The following is an 18,573-nucleotide window of genomic DNA, read 5'->3' on the forward strand; positions in this document are numbered from 1 at the left end:
ACAGTTTGTAAGTAGTGCACCAACAATATAAAGTTTACCAATGGGCTGAAAAAACAATTTCAATTTTGTTTTTAAATCTAGAAAAGCAAATATTTGAAACGCCATCGTCAAACTTCTAGACTTACAAGATGGCGGCACTCGACGTTCACGTTTTAGAGATGAAAACGTTGGCCGCAACCTCTCTAATAAATAATTCTAAACTAACAATCAAGCCGGATTTATTATCAGGCTTTTGTGCTAATTACATACAGCATACAGATACTATGTAATTTGGGCTAACGGTAGTCGATTCATTTGTCATTTTATAAATTTTAATCTTCTGATATGAATAAACAATTCTATATTAATTTTAATTAAATAAAATTATAAAGGAAGAAAATGATGCATGGGGATTGGTCCAAAAAACTATGTCAATTTCTGCTACAACAACACATCACTCCTTGTGCAAGTACGAGAAGAGCCCAGCAGAAGTGCTGTCAAAGTGACGTCTGCAAACATGTCGACTTTGTGCACCCAGACCTGGCACCACCCTCTACACAAAACTCGGGACCTAGGAAACAGGTACGCACCATTAAAAAACATGCACCTGTCTACATCCGCAGGGCAAGAGGGAACTCAGAATGGATTCCAGCTGTCGTGACTCGTCGTACCGGACCGGTAAACTATGAAGTTTAAACATCACAAGGCCTCTGACACAGATACATAAAACAGATGAGATACCGCTCTTTCGTAACTCACGATGCAACGGAAAATGGCTACCAAACGCGGAACAGGAATCAGGTACAGCCCCACCAGACCATGTCGACCTGGATCACAGCTACGCTCAGCACTCACCACGACCACGTCGTACAGTCCTTCCTCCAGCATACCTGCAAGACTTTCAAACATAAGAGAAAGGGGTGTAGTGTATCTCTAAAGATATGTCGCGGCCAGGGGGCGATAGTCAGGAAGAACGTGAGTGGGGATATATTGGCGCCTTTTTTTCCGTCAGTAGTTGTATGTTTACATTATCAACGAATTAAAGACTATTTGGACTTGTTCCTGAGTGTATTATTGTCCCCGGATCTAGGATCCGGAGACAATAATACATTCCGAATTTGGATGTTCAAATCTTGGTTTATCATTAACAAATCCTATTTTCTTCAATTTATTACAAAAATTCATATATCACTTATGAACTTTTCCTCAAAATTCATTTTTTCTGATTTTATTCTATTATTTACGAGTAAACCATTCAAACTACTGTTTATCGCCACCTTTTTGTACATTGTGGCTATTCTGCAATGAAAATCATTAAAAAAATATAGTTTCTATCATCGAAACAGATAGAGATTTTATGATAAATATTATTAATGATTTTCTTACAAAACTCAGATAAATATATAATTTTTATACACACTTTTCTGATTTTCCTATTTATCAAAGTTTTCGAAATTCCATCTACATATCTACCCATAACATTCACTCGTAGCAGAGATAGAAACATAAATTTGCACTTTAACCACAGCTTTTCGGTTTGCAACATTCTGATAAGTTAAGTGAATCGAATACAAGATGAGGTCAAAGTAAATAAAGTCCTTTAATAACAATGTAAATATCTAGAATGATTTCATGAAGATCTGAAACGGAAAATTTGCATGAGATACCTCCATTATTAAAATTTTATTGTTGAGTTTTAGTAGTTATAAAAGTATTCAGTAAAACAACTTCACGGAAGTATATTAAATATCACGCTTAAAATTAGTATGCAAAGTATATTTTCAGTGCGGAAACGAAATAATGTCCAAGTATATGTTTTGTAAATGTTAATTATCGATGTTAGATTAAGCAATTTTTCATCCTTTATGCTGTTAAACAACGCCGTATATATGTGGACAAATGTGCTTTTTTTATGAGCAGATTCTAAGTGTGTTAAAAATCCTGATATTAAAACTTTATCATTTTGTTTGTCAATGTTAACTCTTTCAGTCCTGTGAGCACCCAGAGAGCCTTATTTCCATGTCAATCGTGAGTTCTGCCAAACTTACAATAGGGGGTGACTGAGTGGTGACAGACGAAACCTGACAAATCCGTAACTGATGGCCCATGCAAAATTTTCGGTATTGCTCTCCCAGATTTGATCTCGGATCTTCCAGTGGTTTGGTTTATTTAATTATGGCAACGCGACACGTGGGCGATCTGCCGAGGAGGAATGCCTCCTGGGAGGTTTTTTAAGGAAACTGGGAAGTAGTGTTTAAGTGTTACAAACATGAAGAAAACCCGGAAAACTCCACATTACCAGCAGTTGGCCAGGCGCGTACCCATGACAAATTACCAGTGTTCAATAATTTTATCCAATCGGCCACTGATACGTTAGTCCCCATAAGTTATTGTGGAGAATGGTACCACCATGGTAATACGGATATGAGCATCATTTCCCATTCCTCGTCTTCACTGAAAATCCGCCCCGTCCATAATGGGCGAAACTGTCAGCCACATAGCATTAGTATAACAGTGTTTCACGTTAATTGAATTAATCAAAAGTACAGTATCACTTAAATCAATTAATTAAATTACGTGTATTATATTTTGGGTTAATCAATTATTAATGTATATTCGATAAGGGAATGAAATCACGAATTAAATGTAGGAAAAACTGTATCGATGTTTAGAAGACAGCTTAGAAGAAGCTGGCTTCGCATAAAATGGATGAATTTAACATAAATATAGAATTTCCCCGCTTAAAGCATTATTTAGATGGAGGAATGCAATGGAACAAAAAGTTATATCTTAGAAATTTATAAGGAGAAAATTACAAATGTGTGGAATGAACTAATGAAAGGAAATCGGGACTCTAATGTCTGACATAAAAAGAAGACGAAGAATCAATGGAAATGAATTATCTGGTAGTGAGTAAGAAGAAACAAAGAAATTAGGAAAGGATCGAGCATCTAAAGCCGTTAAGCTGATGGTTAATTGATCAGAATGATGGACAAAAACATCGTATGACGAAGTACGTTTCGTTACTAATTTTACAGATACTCAAAAATTTTACATTAAAACGTGAAATATTCAAAATAAAGATAATTGTTTTAAATAAATTTTAATTCAAGAGACGTATTTATATTTTAAAAATTAGAATACAAAAAAATAAGTAGTTTTGATTTAATTGCGATCACTAAAAATTCACTAGCAACAATACTATAGCAATGGCGGCGCTCGTTTGTACCATTGAGCGCCATTATACTCTGAAGCCAGGCAGTGTGATTAGTTTTGTAGTGGCGAACTAAGGTTTATGCTTTGTTTATATATAATAACTTAGTAAAATAACAGTAAAAAAATGGATGTTTCTTGCACAAATGATCGCCCATAAATTCATTTCGGCAGATAAACAAGTTGCACGTTGTATGGACTACTTGAGAAATCTAAATTATAAACGATAAAAGCATTATTTTACATTTAGATGCATGTCGACCCGTCCATCAACATCCGACTACTCCAGTGTGGGCCTTGCCCATGACAAGCTTGATAAAAGGTCTTCTTATTGCCATCACGGAGGAAAGAGTAAAAATAAAAACCTTTTAATTTGCAAAGTTAATAAGAAATAAACATCAGTTAATCGTCCATTTTTACTTTTCCAGATATTATAGATAACAGAGAGAAGGTATGGCAATCAGTCAAAAAATGATCCCCAAGATTTTTATATTTTTGGATTTAGGACACCTTGAAACGTCAAGAAATGCAAATTCCGATTATTTCTATTATGCGAATTAACGGCTTTATAATATACATATACGCAATGATACCTGTCTAAGACGGACCCTTTGCAAAACGGAACACATATATGGGAACGGAATTATTTGCTCTATAAAGCAAAACACCTGTTTAAAGACGCGATTCCACTCATTTGTTTCTAGCAGTTGTGGCAATAAATGGAAGAATTTACTATGGATACAATACCACAAGACACTTGTGACTAGTCGCGATGCTAAAAAGAATTCCATCATATCGATTTTGGTTTCTGATTATGGCTCAGACCGTTTTCGAAAGCCAATAAAATGATAGCAAATACTCTATTATCTTGGCATCAAGCCAAGATAATAGAGTTTTCCTCACTCTCGAAAGCGTTACAGTTCATCTAATTAGCTGATATGTTACTGTTTCTCATTGGTTTCTTTGCACAATCCAAATTCCATTGCTTTTGACGTATCTTTGCAGCCATTGCTCGTTGCAAGCCTTAAAGCGGCGACGGAAGACTTTTTCGGAAGATAACGGATTTTTCGGCGTAACCGAGCTAAATTCCAAAATACAATTAACCCCATTTAGGGGCAGACCATCAATTTTGAAGAGAATTTGACCATATTATTTAGTTAAATGATTATAATTCTATAATAACTATAAGTACGACTATACGCATTTACAATTGATTAGTTTGGTTTTATTCGTATAGGGCAAGAGTCGCAAAGTCGCGCCCCGCGGGCCGTATAAGATCCGTTATGGCCTCGACGATTTCTTTTCTAAAAATCAATATTTCCAACATCTTGCACGGATTAAAAGAAAAAAATTCAAACGTTTAACTGTGTACATAAGTCGTAAAGGCCTGCCAACAAAAGGGCCTTTATTAGAGCTTTTTAAAATTACAGTATGTTTTTGGTTTACCGAATAATATTGAATACGGCCCATGTCTGATATACATCTATTTGACTGGCTCTTAGTTTGAGACCCTTGGTATAAGGCAACGCCACATGGGAGATCTGTCGAGCGGAATGCTTCTATGGGAAACTGGTTCCTATTTAGGCGTTACTAACGTGAATAGAACCCGGAATACTCCACGTGACCAGATAGTTGGCCAGGTGCGATCCCATGACCAACAAGCAGTGTTCAGTGGTTTTATCCACTAAGCCACTGGTAGGCATTTACCGTTGATAACTTGTTTAAAAATATCAAGAATATTCTATGCAACTTACTGTCTGTAAAACTTGGGTTCTGTTATCCAATATCCCAGAAAAAGTTTAAATAATAATGATAATAATTCTGATATGAAACCATGCTTTACAATTTGTTTATGCTTCTAACACAATAAAGTGCTATAAATTAAGACACTTGGCGGGTTTTCTCATCTTTATTTAGTTCAACTAAATAAAGATGAGAAAACCCGTCAAGTGTCTTAATTTATAGCACTTTATTGTGTTAGAAGCATAGATAATAATTCTTTTTAAAATTTATGAATCGAAGACTAAATAAAAAGAAAAATTTGAAATCTTATTTCAAAAGTACCGTTTTATATCAACTTTCCGCCCTGTGGGCAGTAAAAGGGCCTTTCTTATCAGAGTCCATTATGGGTTCGACTAGTAGCCGGGTGGTGAGAGATGAAGCCCAACATATCCGGATGCGATTCTTGGTTTTCTACGGCGGTAGGCTGCCATCTTAACAGTTCGGCCATCCAGCCTTACAAATATATTTCCAATCACGGGAAAGTTGAATCAATCTTCTCTTTTAGGCTCTTTTCTGACGCAATTAGATTGCCAAATTAAAAATTTTAGAAAGAGCTGAACTATTACATGTTACGGCCAAATCGGAAAATGGCCAATGTCCGATCTTTTCTTGATTTTGGGATTTGACCGGCCAATTTGCGAAATGGCAAGGTCCGATCAGCCAAAGTCGGGAGAAAAGTCAAGGTCGTTTGTAAGTTATCTCCAACTTTTACTAAGCAGATTTGAGGTTCTCAGCCCCGCTTTTGCTTTGCAGCCAAACATGGCCTCATATGGCGACTGATGAATGCCCTATGAGTTTTTCAAATTCTTTCTACCCTTTGGGCACTAAGAGGTTTCTTTAAGCAAGCCCGTCATGGGTTCGGCCAGACCCACAATGGGGCGGCCGGGTGGTGAGGGAGATAGGACAATATATTTTCCCGAAAAATTCCTGGGGATTTCTCGACCCGTCCGGATTCGATCCCGGGTCCCCCAGAGTGGTATGCTACCACTTTGACCGCTCGGCCATTCTGCCGTTATTTTCAAGTGGATATCGTGCAATATGTCGAAAAATTTTTCTGTATGCACATAGTACAAAATATCGCTATTGTGTCCTGTTTTTGCACAATAAGGTTTTCTTTGCCGTCAACTTCAATAAAATCATGTTTTCTTAGTCGATGATAGTCAACGCTTTTTTCCTGCTTTGCTTTTGCCTGTTTAACGTCTCTATAAAAGCGCCGTATTTGTTTCTGGTGAGGATCTCACTATTATTTGCTTTTACAAGCAACAATGTATTCAAAGTATCCGAGAACCTGATTTTCATATCAAATGTCGGTTCCGCATTTACGTGTAGTCCAACTATACCCAGCATATTTGTCTCATCAGAAGTAGCCACGGGACAACCCGTGGAATAACAATTATGAATATTTGAAATTGTAATATTGTTTCATGGGATACAGCCCTAGTAAATTGTGTTCTGTTGCTAATTTAATACGCTCCTTTAAAGGAAAACGTGTTGTACAATCTTTTATTAACCTCAGGATAATTACTGCGTGCTTCTTCCAGCAGTATGTGTATCACACGTACCCCACAACACATATTATATGACCTACGACTTAACCTTTGAACTCAAAAGTTTTCATATAGAATACTATAGAAATACGAGAAATACAGTACTCACAATGAAACCGTTGTCAGAATAATAAGAACAAGTCACAGAGGCAGGACTTCCGAAAAGCAGCAGACATACGGAATATTATCGTTACAACATGGCAAAAGCATATACACTGGTCATTTAAAGTATATCGGTCATTGGCCACTCCACTCGGCCAAAGTGCGAAATGGCCAGCCAATTTGGGAACTGGCCAAACTTCGGGCTTTGGCCGTAACACATATTCTTCATGCTCACATTCAGTATCCCGAAACTAGATTTACATAAGCCATGTATAAAAATATTTTAGCTCCCTCAGCTCAGGAAAAAATAAAAAAACACAATAGACTATATAACATCAAGTACTCCATGAACAGTTAAGTGGGCTACTCGAAGCCGGCATAATTGCGTGGGCTAAATAGTTAAATGCGATAGTCTTATCGGAGTGCGCGGTGCGACTTGAGATCGCGTGGGGCTGATTTTGGGAAACTTTATCTCGCAAAAGGTCACATTTAGAGGTATGGTTTCTTTGACTTTTTTGCATCTATGGACTTGCTCTATAGCTCTTAAGGTTCCAACAGCGTCATTCACGTCAGCAATTGTACCAAGCGTTAATTAAAGAAATAAGAAAGATGTGTAATGTCTGATAATTATAAAAGGCCAGCAGCTCATATTGTTATTTACTAGTATTTAATAAAGTAACAAAGATTATATCGATCTATACATCTTTCTATGCTTTCTCCTTTTTCATCTTCCATCTTTCGTTTCTTTTCATGTTTAAGATTTCATTCCCCATTTTTACATCTGTATCTTTTTCTGCTAATGATGCTTACATTATTTATCTATATCACTATTGCGTTCGTTTCTTTTGATAATTCGGACTTCCACGACTTTCTCCTATCACTATCCATTCGAAGAGTTTTCGTTTGATCCTGACGAATTAACAGGGTAAGTCTGGCAGCTACGGTATAATGACTCCTGCTAGCTGTTTAGAACTGGAGTCTCTTCTGGATTCGTTCTCCTTTTCTTATAAACATGTTAGTTCCGTTTCAAATACAAATATCTACTTTAATTAATTATCGATCGATTAAAATCGACTTATTACATCTCATAATAGATGGCACCACACACGACTCTAAGTTTGAGTCATTGTTAGTGTTTTTTTAACTTCTTCCCGTTTGAGTGCCATGACAGTACAACAAGACCCCTTACCAGCTTTTTTTAAAAGAAATTTCCTCCAAAAATTTGAGTCAGTACGTTTAATGTTATTCGACCAGAATTTAAAATGAATCACTCCCCGAAACTAGCTTCCCAGCGCCTAGAAACAAGAATCACCAGATGATAATTATTCCAATTTTACTTTCTTCAATAGAAATTGACTGTTTGGAATTAAAATAAATTATTTTTTGATTCTGCCCTGACAGGCCAACAATAAGGGCAGCCAGGTGGTGAGGAAACAAATTTCCTACTACAAATATTCTTTTGATCAAAACTCTAATTTAAATTATAACTATTTAAATGTAAGATTTATGGTAATTCTATCTTCTGTCCTTTATAAATTTTAATGAAGTCCATCTAAAGAATAGCAAATTTGCTGATCTTGTGAAGTCTAATATACTTTGTTGTATTTGTAGCCATAAAAGAATCATTACAGCAATTTTATTACATAAATTCTCGTGAAAAAATGGTCTTCAATATGTTAAGATTGTTTAGTATAAATAAAAGTAGAAATTAAAATATTGTACTGCATTAATCTATAATTTATCTATAACTTACATTGAATAATTGAGTATTTTTCACTTTATTTAAGTACTAGTACTGTGGTTTTCAAACTTATTGATCCACATACCAGTTAAACTGACTTGCAGATGAACCACTGACTCTTAAACTGAATTTCAGATGAACTGCAGATGACTGATTAAACCAAGTTGCAGATGAACCACTGACTGCCTACACCTGTGCATTTCTTATCCTGTAAATATAATCTTAAATAACATTAAATTGAGTGTCAAAACATTTTGTCTATTCAATAACCTAATTTTAAAAGTTATGTAATGCATAAAAATAGTTTTTTTCCTTTCCTCTGATGAATAGTATAAAATTCTATTTTCAAAAGATGGCTGAGAATCTGCAGACCATTAACATAAGTGCATATGTTGGTGGTCCACAGACCACCAGCACATGCACTTATTCATTTTTCCAAAATGAATAGAGTTCAAAGGACAAATCAAAATGACTAAACTTTCCAAAATACAGTCCATAAACTAGTGTGGGCCATATTTTCAGAACCACCATACTAAAACATACAAATAAAGTAAAAATTACAGTAGACATAAAGTATGTCTGATAATTTTTCTAAATTTAGAATTTTGTACAGTAAATTCCAAACTCAAAAATTGATTAATACATGTTCCATAGCAGGATTTAAGTTAAAAAAACAACCTTATTTTTAGTTACTGTAAAAAAAAAAATAATGATAAAATAGATGCAACTTTTGCTGAACACACTTTATTTGGAATTAATACATAGCAGACAATTAATACTATTATAAAATGGGCAACATAAATTTTTTCTGCTTATAGAATTGCAGATGTCTCATATGACATTAACAACACCGCAGCCATATTTTTTTTTCATTGGAAAAAAGTTAATTTTCTTCAAAGTAATATTTTAAAAGATTATTTGTATATATATAGATATTTATATAAACACAAATTCTAAACTTTTACACATTCATCTATTTTGAATTGCTGTTTTATATTTAAGAGAATTCTACATTAAACAAACAAATCAAATTTAATGCCGGAAAATTCGATTTATTATTTTTTTTGACGTATCGAATTTACATCTGAATTTTGTTTTATTCCTTCCGATTACTTTCAACCCTGGAATGGCTGCTATTTTAACATTTATTTGTGTACATATTTTTTTTTTTATGATGCTAAATTACACATCACACATCGCATGGTCTTCATTGGCAATTCTACCAAAGCATTTTTTCGGAAATATCGGTTAATGTGCAGCAATTAGACACAAATGGATATTTTAATATCTACTGCAGATCAGTTCTGGAAAACAGCAATAACATAAAACGATTAAGAGATGTTTTAATCATAATCTACATTACCAAGGCAGCTTAACTATAAAATCGATAAAGTTCCACATTAAGAACAATGATTTAAAAACTGGTACAAATCATTTTTCTTTTAATCGGCAACCCATTAAATTTCTAAGGTGAATTTTTTACCAAATAAACAATTTTTTTCTCTTTATAAATTCAAATTTAATTTTTGACCCCTAAACTTTTCTTTTATGTGCAATTTAACAAAATCCCAACATTATAGAAAATAATAATAATAATAATATTAACAAACTACCCAAATTATAGAATTTACTGTAACATATAAACTGATGTTAAATGAATGAAAAATAATATACATGTATATAGTTAATACGTATATGTATATATATATATAATGTGTGTGTTATTCATAAAAAAATGAACAATGATATAAGTAAAATTTTATACTTAAAATCTAAAATCTTACAGATTTAATACAAACTTCCCATTGTTTCTTTTTATTTAAACTAAAAACTGAAAGAAATACTCTTGAAATAAACGTACATATGTAATTAACCCAGATATAAACAAAATGCAAAACAGGCCATTAAAATACCAGTGGAACTTTTACGCCTATGAGTACAAAAAAAGAAAGTAACAAACACATTCTTGCGACAAAGAAACCTTTCCACAGAATTCTGGATAGAATAATATTAAAAAGATTCTTCCTAATGTTATGTTTTTGTCTTTTGTTGTTGTTTATGGCCTAATTAATGCTGCCAACCTGGTTTATTATATTATACATAATAATTTTTTTTTTATTTTTTTTTTGCCAACATTCCAGACTGCCACAGACAGGCCAGAGCAGAAACATTGCAGATTGGGGTATATTTCCCTCACATGCATTGCATCGGTTTGGAGACACAGGAAGTGCATCGAGTGCTCATTCGTAGCTCTGATGAGGCAAATGCTAATGCCAAGCTTAACAATGCCCCTAGATGACTGGCAGGTAGGCCTGGGTGGCTGTCATCAAACGGCCACTTATGTATGCCCTCCTCTACCTCTGATTCTGTGTAGCTTGTTATTCCTCAGCTTCTCTTCTCCTGTGATATCTGTGAGCTTCATTGCTGCTCTCTGGAACAACCAGCAGGCATCTGCCACTGCCGCTTTCTCCCCTTTGGCTCAATAAGGCTGGGAAAACTGACCACCTTGTGAGGCATGGAAAAATGCCCGATCTCCTTGGTATGTTGAATCTTGAGAAAGCATACCTTCCGTCTGAGAACGGAATTCGTCAACCAAGTACGTATCCTGAAAACATGAATAATGACAATATATGATATATTAATGCAAGATGTAATGTTTATATGATAATTCAAAACTAATTTACTATAATTCCTAAAAAAATAGTTCTATGTTCATTATTAAAAATTGTAACAGTTTAAACATATCTATTTGAAACTTTTACAAAAAATTTGAAATTATAAAGAAAAAATTAAAGTTTACACAATGTGACATTTGAATTTTCAAATTTTTAGCTACAGTGATGAAATTATACAGATTCAAGATTCAACTATGCTTTTATTCTGGAAAATACTATAGTACAGCATCTTCCAAAATGAATGATACCATTTTAAATTACTATAATTATGTTAATTATTATCTGAGAAGTATGCAATGTACGTCGATTGATAAATAGGCTTGAGTTTCATCTCTCATCTCAGTTCAAATGTGTTGTCATATACTACTTTAGTTCACAAAGTCAGAATCACTTGTCATTGTGCAACCTGAGTAATCTATAGAAAGTGTAAAATTATGGCTGCTGTGAAAGTGAAAATAGATATGCTATAATGAGTGTAGAATGAATTTGAGAATCAGTGCTGTGTGACACAAGGTACACACACTGAGAAATTTTAATGCAAATATGAAACTTGGACAATGTTTTAATGTACATTAAAACATTTTCAGATAATAATTAACATAATTACAAAAAGTTAAAATGGTGGCATTCTTTTTGGAAGAATCTGTATATTATTAATCATTTAGATACAAATACTTTATTTAAAATGTTAACAAAAAGTAAATTATAATACCTGAGAGAGTTCAGGCTGTGATAAACCTGGTTGAGAAAGACCGGGAAAAGCTGGCTGACTCATCTGACTCATAGTTAGTTGTCCTTGAGTTAATGGTCCTTGAGAAAACATGACATCCTACAAAAGTAAATTTAACAGATTAAAAAATAATATTTTTTCAAATATGTTATAGATAAGCGAACAAACAATCTCAAGTTACTTACCTGACTTGCTTGACTATTGTAACCAGACTGAGATAGATTTGGATTCATACGATCTTGCATTGTTCTGCGACCAGGCATTTGTTTTGTTCCGCCCCTTCGATTTCCAGTACGATTACGTTGGTTTTGATGGGCTGTAATATAAATCGTGTTTTAAATACTTTTACTGATTGATAAGCATAAATATAATAACAAAAAGTTAGTTTATTAATAATTTCAATGATATGAATTTGAAAATTTTGATACCTGGTTTCATTAATATTTTAATTAACTTGTATATTATTGTATGTTTTTGCTGCAAATGTAAATTTAAGTGATAGATCTACAATGCCAAATAAATAGTTATAAAATATAAAGTGCATAAAGTTGTTCTAAGTATAGTGGGTGATCAAATTATTAGAGTCACATGCTTTTTGAGTAAGTGTAGAAATAGAAGCACAATATTAAAATTTTTTCAGATGATAATTTTTAATTAGCAATTAATTAATGAAATTTACTTTATTCTACTATAAAAGCTAACAAAACTTTGAAAAAATCATTAAAACAATTCTAAAATTAACATTTAGTACTCTGCCTTTTGCTGCAATGGCTTCAGTTCTTTTTGGCATATTTTCTGTGCATTTTAAGAAGTTTGTTTTTATTGTCATACATTTGTGCCACACTTAAATCAAATTTTCTATTAATTTCCACCTGTTTGTGATGACAAACATGGAAATCTCTTCTTTTCATCAGTTCCTAGAGGTTCTCAATGGAGTCAATAAGTGAGGAATTTCCAGGCCAGTCAAGAACACTAACTTGTTTTTCTTGCAAAAATATGCAGGTAGCTCTAATAATTTGATCACCCACTGTATATACATCATGCATACTTAATCTAAAATATTATTTTTATTTATGCATGCACACAGACCCACAACACTATACAAAACTATAATGTACTAATGCTCTGCCCAATCCCTTCAGGTCCAATCCTGACATCTTACATTGCTCTCATTTCTATGCTGCAACTTTATTTTTAATGCAAACTAATTACATGTTCAGTACACATTAATTTGCATTAGTTATATACGTTAATATTAGATAATAGATAAATAATCATTACAAATATTTTTATTTCAAAAATCTAAAGTATAGATGACGGTAAGACAAAATAAAAGTGCTGTTATTTAAAACAGTATAGAACAAATTAATTAAAAAAGTTAAAAATAGAAAGGCTATACTTAAGTTAATTCTCTAAATTCATTATTTTGTAGGGCTTAAATATTTGAATTTACCAGAAAGCCTGAAATTCAATAATCTATTCAATGTCCCCTTTTGAATGAATTATTAATATTTCATTTTTCCATAAGTGAGACTAATTTGACTTTATTATATAGATATAAATGACATGTTAAAACAATTAATAAATCTTCAAATTATTATTTTTAAATTATAATTTAATAATAATAATAACTATTATTATTAATTTATCGAGTAGAAGAAGCTAGCAATTTAAATTACTGATAATGATTGTATGTTGAAACTGATATGAATGATAAGCTGTAATATTGTACTATTTATCTGAAGATAATGATAACTATAACCAAAACTCTGATTACAATAAGCAGTAATTTATAAGTGTATTTTATTAAACTTTTATGCTTTGGGACATGGTAATTCTGATAACATTAAATGATTGATAACAATATCCATGAATACAAGAAGTAGATTCTATTGTATTTTTTTTACTTGCATGTTGTACAAACTGATGAAATCTTTTTGACATACTTATTGTCAAAAAAAGCTTACCTTGTAATGCCTGTTGATGTTGATTATAAAATCTTGGTGGAATATGAGCCATATTCATAAATATTCCAAACGGAACTGGAATATTAGCCATAGCAGCTTGTGCTCTCTCTGGGCTTATATACGAGATCTGATCGTGAGTTCGATTGTATGCGACTGGACCTAATGATTTAAAATAAATTTTTTGAATTAAAATATCTAATTAAAGTAATGAATACAACCAGATTATATCATATTATTCATGTTCTTATTTGTGTTTAAAATTATCTTTGCAAGTAATTCTAAACAATAACAACATGAGAAATATTTGAACGGAAAGTACTAAATACAAATAATACAAATTCAAAATATTGAAATAATTATTTTAATATGTTAAAGTAATAAATTGCTGTTAATATATTAATTTTAACATATGAGTAAGACATAAAGTTTACATAGTTTTGTACCTTTATACCAACTGATGTAAGTTAGAGATATAATTATAATCTAGTGAATGACTTACTATCTTGTAAAAATTCTACTAGAATGACCAATAAAATTATTTATTCATTTTCCATATTAACATCTGAATGAAAAGAATTAAAAACTTTTCTGCTCATAATCATGTTAATTAATGTAATCCAACAAATTTATTCATTAAATCATATGTTTTTGGCCATCTCTGCGGCCATCATTGGAATATCTCATAACAAATAATACAATGTTATGTATAAGTCAAATTAGAATATTTAAATTTCAAATTAAACATTCTAAAATTATACCATTTTTAGATTATAAGAAACAAATAAAAATATAGAATGTAAATTACACCAAACTCTACATTATTATTATTTAAAATTAACCACATATACAAATTAACTGTAAGTGGTAACCCATATCTGTAAGGTCTATGCCAGGTGCAAATATCATGCTATATATTAATATTTTCATGTTGCTGAAAGGCAATTCAAATATAATTAATTAATTAATTAATTTAATAAATTATAATTAATGTACAGTAGAGTTCTGTACAACACACAAATAAAGCAAGCAACACCCTCAAATTATGTTGATCAGAGGTATATGTTTTTTTCAACTTATAGGCCCAAGGTTTAAACTTTCATAAATCATGTGATAATGCAGGTTTCAATAACACAATTTCCTATAATGCATAATGAATCCTCTGCATTGTACAGGACTCTACTGTATTGGCAATTTTTGGTGTGTTTGTAAATGGTGACTTTTTCTACAATTCTTCTTTTCTTTGGATTTCTGTATGTTCCTGAGGAATGCAGATAGAGTGGCTAATACAGTTGTGCATTTTGCTTTCTTATCATCATACTCATGCACTTTAATTCAAATGTATGCTATATACTACTCTACGTATCTACTAATGCAATTCTCATTGTATAGTGTGATTATTCTTTCATAAATTCCTGGTGTAATGTTTAAATCCATTGGGTTTTAGCATTGCATAAAATGTATACATTAAGGTTATTCCCTTAGATCAATTGTATATCTTCCTTCTTACATATTTTCTTTTCTGTTCTATCCAAGAGTGCATGTTGTATGTAATAACCATAGTTCTCTGCTGTTGTTGTATATTGAATTTGCAATTTCCTGTTCTGAATACAGGTATACCTCACCTTACATTGGTAATTGATTCCAGGAGAGGAAAAATAAAGAAGTAAATCGAATTTACTTGTCACTAGGCTAAACCACAAATAACCATTCCCAGTTCTGTATTTTATTTATAAATGCATTTTTAATAAAATATGATTAATAAGAATCGATTTTAAGCTTACAACAAATAAATTTTCGCTTTTAATATAGTACAGGAAAAAGTAATCTAAATTTACGAATACATGTATGGTACATACATACTTGTTTACAATTTACAGGTTTACAATGTCCGCGATGTACTGTAAACATCACGGACTCTTTATTTGTGAATGTGGTTTGCTCTAAGACATTATAAAATAAGATGATTTTGTAAGATTAAATAACAAATACAGTTATTAAAATTATTTTGTGATAGTAAAAAAAATAAACAAATTTATGTTAAATTTACCAATAACGAGTGGTGCTGACGACGACACCAAACAGTAGAAATTGGAACTACCGTGGAAAATGCCAATATTGAGCTGAATAAGATGACAACACAGAGTCACAGATGTTTTCATATTTCGTTCTGTATGATTTATGATGATTATATTAACATTTACTGTAAACATATGTATTTTAATATGATTTTATGTGCTTTTAATGCTTTTATACTGATATCACGACTTCAATATTTGTGGTGGACAGACATAAAGGCAAATAAAATGACTTAAACTTGATTTTTATTTTTCCATATATTTTTTTGACAAACAATGTATAATCGAGAACGGCATAACTCGAGATATACCTGTACATATATAAGTAAGTCTATATTTGTGCACAAGTACTCATATGTATTAGCATCCTCCTTAATTCTGTCTAGTTCATTCAAATTATTCCTGATATCAGTGCAATGGGTGTCTGCTCAACAATTAAAGCCCTAAATGCATATGTTTTGTAGGAAAATGGTTTATTGCAGCACTTAGGGTACAAATGTTAGGTAACCAAGCCCCAAGAGTTATTGCTCATTACAGAAATGATGGTGGTTAAAAATGTGTCCTTTTAAAATACATAAAAAATTCCTTTTGGCTAAAAGTATATAAAATTACAGTGTTTAAATAAAAACTAAAAAACTATTGATTCATAATTATAATTTGGACAAAAATATTTGAAACTATTTACAAGAAGGCAATGCATTATGCTGACAACTTTAAAGATTACCATATTTATGCATGTATAGGCTGCACTTTTTCACCCTAAATTTTTTTACCAAAATTAGTGTGTTGCCTATACTTTGAGATAATGAATAATTTTAAAGAAATTCAAAATTAGGTAGGTGTCAGGAAGCTGCTGTGCCATTGAAATTTGACACCTAATCATGAGCTCATGTCATGCCATGAAACATCTTGCTCAGACATAACTTCCCTTAAATTCACTTATGGGAATTTTCATATTCTGGGCAATCATTTGGGCTTTAAACTGAATCATTTCAACAATACAGAAAACCCGTTTGCCCAAATTTCACAGATATATGAATAGATTTGCTTCCAGGTTGGGATAATTTTGCTGTCTTTCTGTAAAATGATTGCTAATATTGTAATACTTTCTCAAAAGTGTCCTTTTTTTGAATCCAATGCCACACGTTTTTCTCATCTACATCACACTTTCTTCCTGCTTCTCAATTTCCATTCTCTTGTGCATAATGCACAACTTGCAACTTAAAACTTCACCATGCCAATCTTTCTGACTCGACACATGTTTAACATACACATAGCAGGCACTCAAAAATAAGCATTAACCATCATTCCATCCCTTTGTTTAAAATTTGCAATGTTGCCATATTTCTGTATACCCACATTTCTACTCTCGCCCTGTGGCAAACTTTTGAGATTTTAATTTTTTCCAAGTGTATCATTTCAGAAACAGAGCACAACTTATAAACATATGTGGCCTAAATACAGTATCTTCACACAAACAAACTATCATTCAATTAATTATCTTTTCAGAAAAGTGAACAATAATTTGAAAAGACAACTGCAAATTTTAAAGAGGATATATTAGCTTTTAATTACAAGACTATTGTATACTTATTATACACTATATATATATATATATATAATTATTATATATAATAGGCACTACAATGAATTATAACATACTCAAACATACACAGTAAAAAAAAACATTTCTCTGTATCCTACAGTTGCTTACTTGGTCTAACATAAGTTTTTGGGCAGATTGGTCATCATTCACATTTGAGAGGAATTTGTCTACTTTGGTTTTATCAGCTTTCAGCACTATTGGTATGTTAATTTTAGAATGTTTGATGTTTTAATTTGAAATTTAAGTGTTGTAATTCATTTTATATGTAATGTTCTATCGTTCCATTATGAGATATCCTGATGATAATATGGAAACATCCAAAACATTTGATTTAATAGTTTTGCAGGTTAAACTTTTTGCCTCTCATCAGATTAAAGCACCAGTTTAAGAAATATACCATTAAATTAACAATAAAAGTAAGCTAAACCTGATAGCAATATTTTTAGTAAAGAAGTTCGTACATTTCTCAACAAATTTAGAATGAATCAGGTACAGCAGCAAAATAACATATATTTATTCATATTTTCATTGTGTAAGCATTATTTAAATTAAAATGATAATGATGCAAAAAGTTATGGAGGATATTCAATCTATTTTCTTCAACAGAGATTTTTGCACCGTCATCAACTTATAATAAATGGTGAAGTAACATCTTGGCTGTACATAAAATCAACTTAAAATTTTCCAATTACAAAACTATAAATGTAGAATTTATTAAATTTGAAAACCTAACAACATATTGGTTTTAATCTGTTAAATAATGATTATTAATTAATTTAGTATTTCATTTTTATGTCATTGCAAGCAACTTTACTTTGTTTCTTTAATGGTTTGTTTTAAAGTATCACTTAATAGACTACATAAGATATATAAAAAATAATTGGTGTTTACACATCTAAATTACACAAAAATATTTTAAAAAATGATGAAAGTCTAATATGTTTTATAAGATATATGTTTGATAACTCTTTGATGCTAATGTAGCAATCATAGTTTAAGCAATTATTTTGAACTTTTTGAAAAGTTTTATTTACATTTTATTGTATTTTCTAAACACCTTTTATATTCTTTAATGAATATATGAATGAATTCTTCATAATTTAGCAACTTTACAAATTTCTGGAAGATCTTTAAATTCACATAATGAAAAAATATA

General features: G+C 31.6%; 1 protein-coding gene across 1 annotated transcript in view; it reads right to left on the bottom strand.

Annotated features, from left to right (window-relative positions):
* Positions 1 to 10,446: 10,446 nt before the first annotated feature.
* LOC111626836 (regulator of nonsense transcripts 1-like) overlaps positions 10,447 to 18,573 on the bottom strand; it is a gene marked incomplete at its 5' end in the record, with an annotated part of 60,870 nt that continues 52,743 nt past the window's right edge. The window contains 4 exons of the mRNA XM_023370353.1: positions 10,447 to 10,969; positions 11,752 to 11,868; positions 11,955 to 12,085; positions 13,737 to 13,895. Of these exons, the coding sequence (XP_023226121.1) occupies positions 10,844 to 10,969; positions 11,752 to 11,868; positions 11,955 to 12,085; positions 13,737 to 13,895 (533 nt within the window). The remainder of the gene's footprint in view (positions 10,970 to 11,751; positions 11,869 to 11,954; positions 12,086 to 13,736; positions 13,896 to 18,573) is intronic.

This window comes from Centruroides sculpturatus, unplaced genomic scaffold (assembly GCF_000671375.1).
Source record: "Centruroides sculpturatus isolate CEXI.00-Female unplaced genomic scaffold, Cexi_2.0 scaffold280, whole genome shotgun sequence".
NCBI lineage: Eukaryota > Metazoa > Arthropoda > Arachnida > Scorpiones > Buthidae > Centruroides > Centruroides sculpturatus.